The following is a 9,814-nucleotide window of genomic DNA, read 5'->3' as shown; positions in this document are numbered from 1 at the left end:
GCTGAAACAGAGGACAACTTGCAACTCCCAGAAAAATAGAAAAGACAGTCCTCTTCCCCAGCTCGTAATCCCACGTGGCAGAATCCAGTAACAGGACTAACTTCCTGGAACACACTACGTTGTAGCAAGAAAAGTTTAAGGAGCACCCGGAAATTACAGTGATGAGGCCGGGCAAGACTGTAGACTACCTTCTTCTCGCCACTGATGAATATTGGCCAAAATTAATACAACCTTAGAGGATTCTTCGAAATTTCGCAGAATCTCCAGCCTGCAAATCCTGCGAGAGAGTCATCCGCTGTAATGTCACACCGGTCTCTGAGAAGTTCAAATACGTGGACTTCATCATCTTCTGTCAAAGGCATCTTTATCCTGAAGAGCAATTCCTCCCTACTCCCAAAGGCTTCAGAGGAAGACAGTCATATACCAACACACTTGCTAAGACTAGGACTGCGGACCTCGATCCTCTTATGTGGGAGTAATGACCATGCGCCTCTCTATGCATGCACCTTGCATGCCACTTTCAAGTGTAGGATCAATAAGGAACTAGAACCTAAAGAGATGAATGGTGACCCTCCTTGTATTTTTATGTATATTTTCCCCTTGTTTTTATTTATTAATATGTATATTTGTTGTCAGGGCCGTTTCTAGGCACAGGCGACACAGGCGGTCGCCTGGGGCGCCATTTGCCAAATTGCCATCCAAAATTAATATATAAATGAGAGACAAAAAAATTTTTACGTGAATAATTCAAATAGATAAAGTATGTTGTTTTTGTTGTGGAACTTGTGATGATAGTTGTGTTCGAAATTGTTTAGGTTATTATTTCCAGCCCGGAGGGGGGAAGGAGGGAGGTGGGGGGGCGCCATAACGAATTCTTGCCTGGGGCGCCTGATGAACTAGAAACGTTCCTGTTTGTTGTTGTATGTTAGTAAGCATTTTGTGATCGCGGGACGATTCGTGTCTGTTTTTCCCGCCAATGAAGGAGTTGGCGTGGGTAGTCTGGCTCCCGCCTTCGGAGTGTATGCACGTGTGATCAGTGCTTTGGATAAAAATTCTTAACTCGTTTCTTGTGTGTGTCATTTAGCCACCCTAACAGAGACACCGACCCAACACCCGCCCGCCCGACGAGGTAACAACTAATAAAAGATATCATTATACTTGAAGGACTAGGACAACGATACCTGTTGTCTTCTTTAACTGAAGCACACTCTATCGAAGGTTTGTCTGCATTCCCCGTTGATATCCAGAGCGGTGACTTCGAAATTCCCCTTTCATAAAATTGCAATACGCGCGCTACCACTACTTTCTCACTCTATATTGAGGACACCGCACGGCACTTGCCCACTTTGCCAAAGACCACGCAGCGTTCGACTCACTGACAAGCACCACATGGAGTGCACCAAGGACGGAACCGCACGAGCATAGCTCCCAAAGTAGGCATGGAACCCAAAACTATTGTGTACATAATGTACCCTCACAACACCCACCTTGTAATCAGCTGATGATGTAACAAAGTTACGAAACATCCTGTAACAACTCGAAGTTACGAAACGTTCTCTGACAACTCGTCGACACCACGCCGTTTAGCTTCACGTCTTAGATTCTCATGAAGCTCTTGCGTTCTCTGGATAAAGGATGAAAAAAAATTATAATAATAACAATAATAATAATAATGATGAAAAAAAAATTATAACAATAATAATAACAATAATAATAATAATGATAATAATAATAATAAATGATAATAATAATGATAATAATAATAATGATAATAATAATAATGTATAATAAACAAATAAAAAAGTTCGACACAGCGGGCATCCCACATACATGAGGAATTTCGAGTACACTGCTAAACAAAGGCCTCTTTCAGACCACCAACGTCTGCCACATCCTGCAAACTTCTCTCTCGTCCCTCCACCTGTCTATTCTCCCTCTTCCACACTTCCTATATTGCGGCGTCCAGTCAGTAACACTCTTGCTTTGTCGCCCATCGTTCTGGCCAACCTCCCTGCTTAATTCAATTTCCTCTCTCTTGCCGCCTCCACAATATCTTTCACTCCAGTCTATTCTTTCACCCAGCTTGCCCTCTTCATGTCTTTCAGTGTTAGTCCCAGCACTAATCTCTCTATTCTCCTCAATGCACTCCTTGACATTGTATCCATCGCCTTCCTCAGTTTCCAAGTCCCACATCCGTAGATTATAGCCAGCATTATACAATGATAGTAAGTTTCATGTTCCAGACATATAGGTAAAGAGACTCATTATGTTTTTGTATTTACCAAACATTTTCCAACCAATTGTGATACGCCTTTGTATTTCATGTTATGATCTTAAATAAGTTTTAGCATCTGGTCTAAGTAATTATATGGTTCAGCTTCTTCAAGACTTTCACCTTTTGAGTAGAGTACTATTTTGGTTTTACTCATATTTATCTTCAAGCCTACTTTGAGACTTTCCTTACTGGTTTTATAGTTCAACTAATCTAAACTCAACGTCTTTCATCCAGGTTCCCCAGGTTTTTTCCTCGTTTCATACTTTTTAGAGCGAGTGTTCCTTTTTTGCTGACTGAACTGTAATATCTAATAAGTTAAGTTCTTGGTGAACGCTTGTAACCACTCTGTTTCTGTATTTGATAATCTCTCCATTTCTGTCCTTTAAAGATATCTGAGGCCTCCTTGAAGGTAGTCTGCGCTCAAACTGTTTGTTTTTATCTTCCCGAATAGTTTCTTCTACATGACCCATGTTTCTTTTTTCTCTGATCTGTCTTTTATTGATAAGCTTAGCCAATTCAGATCCCTGTATTTTTTCCCTCTTAGTTCCCTCCTCCCTCGGTAATTTGCAACTATAATAAAATTTTTTCGTACTATCTGCTTTCTCCGTCGATTCCTTAATAATACCCACTAAATTATAGTTCATATCTTCGATGGTGTTCTCGTTATTTCTTAGAGCTTCAAATCTGCTACCAAACTAATCAACTACTGTAACCACTATTTCTTTTGTAATGTTATTAATTTTCACAAGAACTGTTTAAAACAAATATCTCACCTCAAAAGTAGTTTTTCAGGGACGTTTTGACGAGAATATTCGCCGTCTGTTAGTCTGCATTAGAGATGTATCGGGTATCCGCATCCGCGGAACATCCGCATATTAATTCACATCCGCATCCGCATCCGTAGTTGTGATAAACAGAACATCCGTCTCCGGATCCGCATCCGCATTTGTGGTGAAATATACATCCGCATCCGCACTCTACAGAGGATGTGTGGATGCGGATGTGTTTTGTGTATTGCACAACCTATAGATTATAAAGTAATATATAGACACGCAGTTATAGACTTGCAGAGTAGTAGAGTACTGCCTGGTGCTTACAGACTTAGAGTTCAGACAGAGCTTAGAAATGTGGAGTAAATTTATTGACGTGTGTCTAATGAATTAATCATTTAGTAAAACTAAAGCAAATAATATCACGGATTCATTTCCTTTCAAAGTTACACAGCGTAATGTGTCTAGCATTTAGGGGAAGGTCAGAAGAAGGGGCGAATTTTACTTAGTGACTATGAAGTACAAATGCATAGTAAATAAACTCCAAACTGTGAATGGTGGAATGTTAGATACTTAGTAACAACAGATGAGTGAGTCATTGTGTGTGTGTGTGTGTGTGTGTGTGTGTGTGTGCGTGTGTGTATGTGTGTAAGGAGGGTGAAGAGGGAGATAGAGAGGAGGCTTATCACCCTTGCATGTCACCTTCACCCCGATGCCTTACTGCTGGAGAGAGATTGTAATGTGTGTGTCGTGTGGCTGAGTAATGCCGTACATTGCAGTCTTAGACCTTATTCCCATTTCACATGGTAGAATTCAGTGCTTCTTCCTTAGATACTTTTAATGCGATTGTTTCCATAATTATACAAATAATAATATTAAAAAAAATATGAACCGGCAGCGCTGAGCTCTTCTTATCGCACGAGTTTTCTTGTTGTCGCCTGTTTCCCCTGATACAATGAGTTGCCGATGAAAATATTTTCACAGAGGAAGGGTAATATTAGCTATTGTTTTAGTATTATCATTATCACTGTTATAGAGGGCTTTTCGATGTATTTCTTATTAGAATTTGCTAAGCATCTCGAAAATTTATAATACTGATCCATAAGTTGTAAACTGGTATTCTGAGCGTAAGTCCTACACTGTACACTGGCAGCTAGGTCATCAGTTTGGTAAGAGTTTGCCTTCGAAGGAAGAAGTACCGCTCCTTCCTTGCTTGCTCCTCGCTGATAATACAATTTACCAGTGATGGTTTAAAAGTATATTATAATCAAGTTTACAAAGCCTTATTGTTCTGTGCTGACTGCTACAGCAGCTGAAAAATAGCGTCACATAGCAGTGAAGTGTGGAAATATTTTATGAGCAAGTCAAGTGACCTAGCACAGTGTCTGTTGTGCAAGAAAGATTATTCACGAAAGGGACGTAGAACTACATCTTTGAAAAACCACTTGAAATCAGTGCACAAAGAACAGTTTGAAGTGTTAATGGCAAGAGAGACAAAGAAGTTGGAAGAAAAAATAAATATAGAAAAAACACCTGTGCAAAAATCAAAGACAGATGCTAAGCAGAGGAATGTTGCTGAGTATTTTCAGAGTGCAAAATTATGGGGTGCTTCTAACCCTAAGGCAAAGAAACTGGATAAATGCATTGCAGAAATGTTAGTCATGGATGATTTGCCTTTCAGTCATGTTGAGGACATAGGATTCATGAGACTGATGACTGAAGCTGCTCCACTATACAGTCTAAAGCAGCGAAATTTCTATTCATCAATGATATGTAGTGATATGTATGAGTCTGTTTTCAAGGAAATAAAATTAATAATTGATGAAGTGAAACAAGACAACAAACTTCCCTTCACAACTGAGGTGTGGTCAGATACCTCAGCAGGTGTCTCATTGCTGAGTTTAACTGCACATACCATAAATAAGGAATTTGAAAGAACAAACTTTGTGCTAGGTGCTGAACCACTGGAAGAACGACATACAGGAGAGTATATTTCCAAAATGTTTGATGAAATGCTGATGAAGTGGGACATATCTCGTACAAATGTGCACTGTGTTCTGCGTAATGCTGGAGCAAATATGAAAAAAGCTCTGTTTCTCTCAGGTGTATATATAAGTAATTTGGATTGTACTGTGCATAAAATACAGCTGATTGCTAAAACTGGGTTATCATCACATTGTGATATAGAAAACATGATAAAAAAAAAACTCGTAGTATTGCTACGCATTTTCATCACTCAACTATGGCACAAGATGAACTTAAAAAGATTCAGGACAGGCTGCAAGTACCTAAACTCTCTGTTATTCATGATACACCCACAAGATGGAATAGCACCTTACACATGCTAAGAAGAACACTAGAAATAAAGGAATCTTTGTGTGTGTATGCTGCTACCAACTCCAAAATCAAACAGCTCAGCAATACTGAGTGGTTGATTATGCATAGATGTGTAAAAGCCTTACAACCTTATGAAGATATCATAAAAAAACTTAGTGACTCCACATCAACAGCAGCTTCCTTCCTGCGTCTGTATTTACGTCTCCCAATGACTTAAATACTTTCAAAGAGAAAAGTATCAACTATTAAGACACCATTCGAACTCATTTGGCAGTATTTTGGTGTCAGCGCGGACGTTTCGTCCACCGCTGACCACGTGATTCAACCCGAGATGGAAGCTTGGAGCTGGTCGGCGCGCTCAGCACCTGACCCAGGCCGGAGGAATGTGATCCACGCTAGGGTTGCGTGAGGTCATGCGTAGCTGCCCAGGGCTGCCAACTAGGCCCAACTACGGGGTCATCACCGCTGCCGCTACGCGCATGCGCAGATCGCCACCACCCACTCTCCCTCACCCTCCCGGGTGTATAGAGGAAGGGCATGGAGATGAAGGAGGGGACTTTACGGCCGCTCGCCGTTAAGGGCGGACACCCCCCCCCCCTCCCAGTTCTACAGAGGGAGAGCACCGCCTGGAGGAGATCACGAGAAAGAGAGCCGTAGGATACTTTACGGCCGTTTGCCGTTGAGGGCGGACACCCCCCCCCCTCCCCTCCCAGTTCCACAGAGGGAGGGCACCAGGACGCAGGAGATCACGAGGAGATAGAGAGAGCCGTAGGAGACTTCACGGCTGCTTGCCGTTGAGGGCGGACCCCCCCCTTCCCCTCCCAGTTCTACAGAGGGAGGGCACGAAGGAGCTTGAAGATACTTGAAGACGGACCTCCGTCTGAAGGGATCCCAGCGACGTGCGCCCGTCCACCAAGGGGAAGGACACAGGGGACTCGTCTGAAGGGATCACAGCGACGTGCGCCCGTCCACCAAGAAGAAAGACACAGGGGACTCGTCTGGAGAAGGAATCGACGCTCGAGGAGAATTCATCCTCGCACCTGCAGAGCCGAGGAGTGGTTTAGTATACATTTTGTTCTTATATATATCACACATGTGATATATATTATATGTGTTCAGATAGTTTTAGTTGTGCTCTGTTTATCCAATAAACACATCTTAGTTGGTGTGACGTGTGTTTCCCTCTCGCCTTCTCAAATTCCCGAGTATTACCGTACGAACGTATTTGACATTTGGTTCTCCCACCTTGTTTTTATTTGTTACTTCTCCTGTCTGCATGGTCTGACACTGAAACAGGTTTTTTTTTTTTTAGGGTGGGGGGTGGTGAGAACGTTTGTCGTAAAAACATCCGCATCCGCGAGGATGTCATATTTTGATATCCGCATCTGCATTTGCATCCGCATCTGCATTTGCATCCGCATTTTAGTAGAGACTGATATCCGCATTCGCATTTGCATCCGCAAAATGACATCAGCATATACATCCGCATCCGCGGATGTCTGAAATTCGACATCCGATACATCTCTAGTCTGCATATAATAACATAGATTACAACGCCACCTCTTGGTATTACTTCTAATGACGTCACGATGTATAACAACCCAACCGATATCAATAGTTTTTCATTGTCTTTTGAGGGTTCTCTCGACTCCCTAAAAATCTCTGACAACAGGCAAGATGTGTGGATACACGGCATAGTTATGGGCTATCAATTTGAAATGAGCTATCTCTGAAGAAGTTGTCATATTGGTGATTGGTTTTTACCTGTGTGCATGTTGGTTCCTTAATGCTGTCATGGGGGACTTAAAAGAGCAAGGGTAGTATAGGTGATGTATTCATTATTTTTGCAATGTGTCCGTACACAAAATACTGTACGTTTACACTACGCCTCCTGGATACCAATTTTTTTTTTTTTTTTTTTTTTTTTTTTAAATATGATTTCTATAACGTAATACAGATTTTTTTTTCATCTCGGCCCAAGTGTGCTAGTAAAAATGTTAATTAAGGTGATTTAATACTACTAGATAAGACTAATAATTCTTTACATAAGTTATATACACCATTCTAGATTGTTCACATATCATATAAAAACGAAAGCTTCACTACAAGTTTCGCTAAGAACATACCAACCCGTTCCACCAAATGACAAGTGTTTTTTGCATGTATTCCTATACTGCACGCCCTGTCTTCTGCCTTCTTTTGTTTCATTTTCCCTTTTGTTATATTTTTCTATGTGATTTAATTGTTATTTACTTAATGTTTCTCCTGGTTTTATTTGTTTAAGCTTATCTATCAGGTAAATTAAAAAAAATATATATATATATCACTTACCATAATGTTTTAAAATGCTATTTAGCATTATTGTAAGAGAATCTAGCCCCATCATTTAGCTCGCCGTATATGTTCTCTACGTGAATAATATAATTTTTGCTGGGTGGTTATCATAAACTTTCTTCTGCCTTTCTCTCTGAGTTCTATATGTTATTACATACATATAACAAAGGCTTTTTCCTCCTTACACGGGGGGTAGCCAAAAAGATAAAAGGCATAGAAATCACTCCCACCCATTTCATTTCCCATATATTCCACTCCCCCCACCCTCCTCCCTCCCTCCTACCTTGGCACCTCCTGGACGACGGGTCATCCCTGCATCCTGTCCACTGCCCTGGGTCAGAAGCAGTGTCGCAAGACACAGCACATCCACAGCAAGGCCGCTTCATAAATTCGGGCTGCGTCAATTTTTTTTTCTCACACATACTTCCTCACCCCCATCCCCCACCCACTCCCCCTCATGCATCACAGCCTTATCTGTACACGACCCTTCTCCATTCACCCCATCTTCTGTCCTCTCCCGTCCTTCCTCTACAGACATTCCTCTCTTTTGTAATGCCCCTTTCACCCCATCCATCCATCTCATCCTAGGACGCCCCCTCATATTCACTCCTTCCACCTCCGCCTTCCACACTTCTTTTACTAATCTCTCTTCACTCATCCTTTCCATGTGTCCAAACCATCCTAATACTCTTTCATCAACCCTATCTCCCAACTCCCTTTCCACCCCTATTCTCCTCCTCACCTCCTCATTTCTCCCTCTAGCCTAGTAACCCCTATCATACTTCTCAGACATTTCATCTCAAACACATTCAAACTCCTTCTCTCTTCCTCTCTCATGTTCCATGTTTCTGCCCCGTACATTGCTGTTGGCACAATCACTCCTTCATATAACCTCCTCTTAGCCTCCATTCCCAAATGTCTCTTTCTCATTACACTTTTTAATCCACCAAGGCATTTACTCGCTTCTCTCAATCTACATTCTACCTCCACCCCCACTCCTCCCTTTCCTGTCACATTCGCACCTAAGTATCTGAAACTATCCACTTCTTCCAGTTTCTCACCCTTATGCTCACTTCCAGCCCAATGTCACTCTCTCCCCTTCTACATCTCATCACCTTACTTTTGCCCACATTTATCTTCAGCTTCCTTCTTTCACACACCTTCTCAAACTCTGTCACTAACTTCCTCAATCCCTCCTTTGATCCTGCTACAAGCGCAGTGTCGTCAGCAAACAACAGCTGGCTCACCTCCCACTTTTCTCCATTTTCTTTAATCATCTCCAACCTCAAACCCACTACCCTTGCATTCACCTCTCGCACCACCCCATCTATATTATTATTCTCCGCCTCTTTTCTCCTAGTCTTTTCTTTCCAATCGTATATTTCCTCAGTTCTTTCTTCACTTTCATAATTCCTAAAATTCATATTAAATGGCCTGCAACACTTGACACGATCACTATTCATCAAATACAATGGCGATGCGTGAAGAATGAACAGAATCTATGACGTCACTGCGAAGCAGATGGCGCCACGGGTAGATTTTACCAGAATGGCTGAAGCAGACGACGTCCTGGGAATAGGATCAGTAATTTAAAAATGCAATAATACACACACACACACACACACACATATATATATGTATATATATATATATATATATATATATATATATATATATATATATATATTGTCATGGGTTGCTTGCTTGGTTTGGCCTGAGTTAACGTAATGAGTGGAACTTCAGTCGAATCTAGAGGTAAGTCGAGTTCCAGTTGGGATGCAAGCCCACAACAATAACGTGGAACGTATAGGTAAATTAAGTAGATAAAAATACGTTCCGAGGAAAAGCTCTATTTGAGACTGAATGTAAGTAATAATTATAAGGATTATGGTTGAGGTAAGATAGACATCTGCACGAAACTTAATTAACTATATTTACACATAAAGAAAAAATAACATACACTTTCCTAATAAGAAAACATACAATTCACAAATCACCGAGTCCTAACAAACATATATAATTCACACAAAATAATTAATAACCCTATACAAGTCCAAAGAATTTGGTTTGAATAATACTTCCGAACAAAACAGCAATG

The 9,814-nt window shown here is 41.2% G+C and overlaps 1 protein-coding gene across 1 annotated transcript in view; it reads left to right on the top strand.

Annotated features, from left to right (window-relative positions):
- Positions 1 to 4,400: 4,400 nt before the first annotated feature.
- LOC143040209 (zinc finger BED domain-containing protein 4-like) overlaps positions 4,401 to 9,814 on the top strand; it is a 6,808-nt gene continuing 1,394 nt past the window's right edge. Inside the window, exon 1 of the mRNA XM_076210878.1 lies at positions 4,401 to 5,106. Within this exon, the coding sequence (XP_076066993.1) occupies positions 4,401 to 5,106 (706 nt within the window). The remainder of the gene's footprint in view (positions 5,107 to 9,814) is intronic.

Source organism: Oratosquilla oratoria, chromosome 28, assembly GCF_046742065.1.
Source record: "Oratosquilla oratoria isolate Oo_2021 chromosome 28, ASM4674206v1, whole genome shotgun sequence".
Lineage (NCBI taxonomy): Eukaryota > Metazoa > Arthropoda > Malacostraca > Stomatopoda > Squillidae > Oratosquilla > Oratosquilla oratoria.
This window is presented reverse-complemented; position numbering and strand designations above follow the sequence as displayed.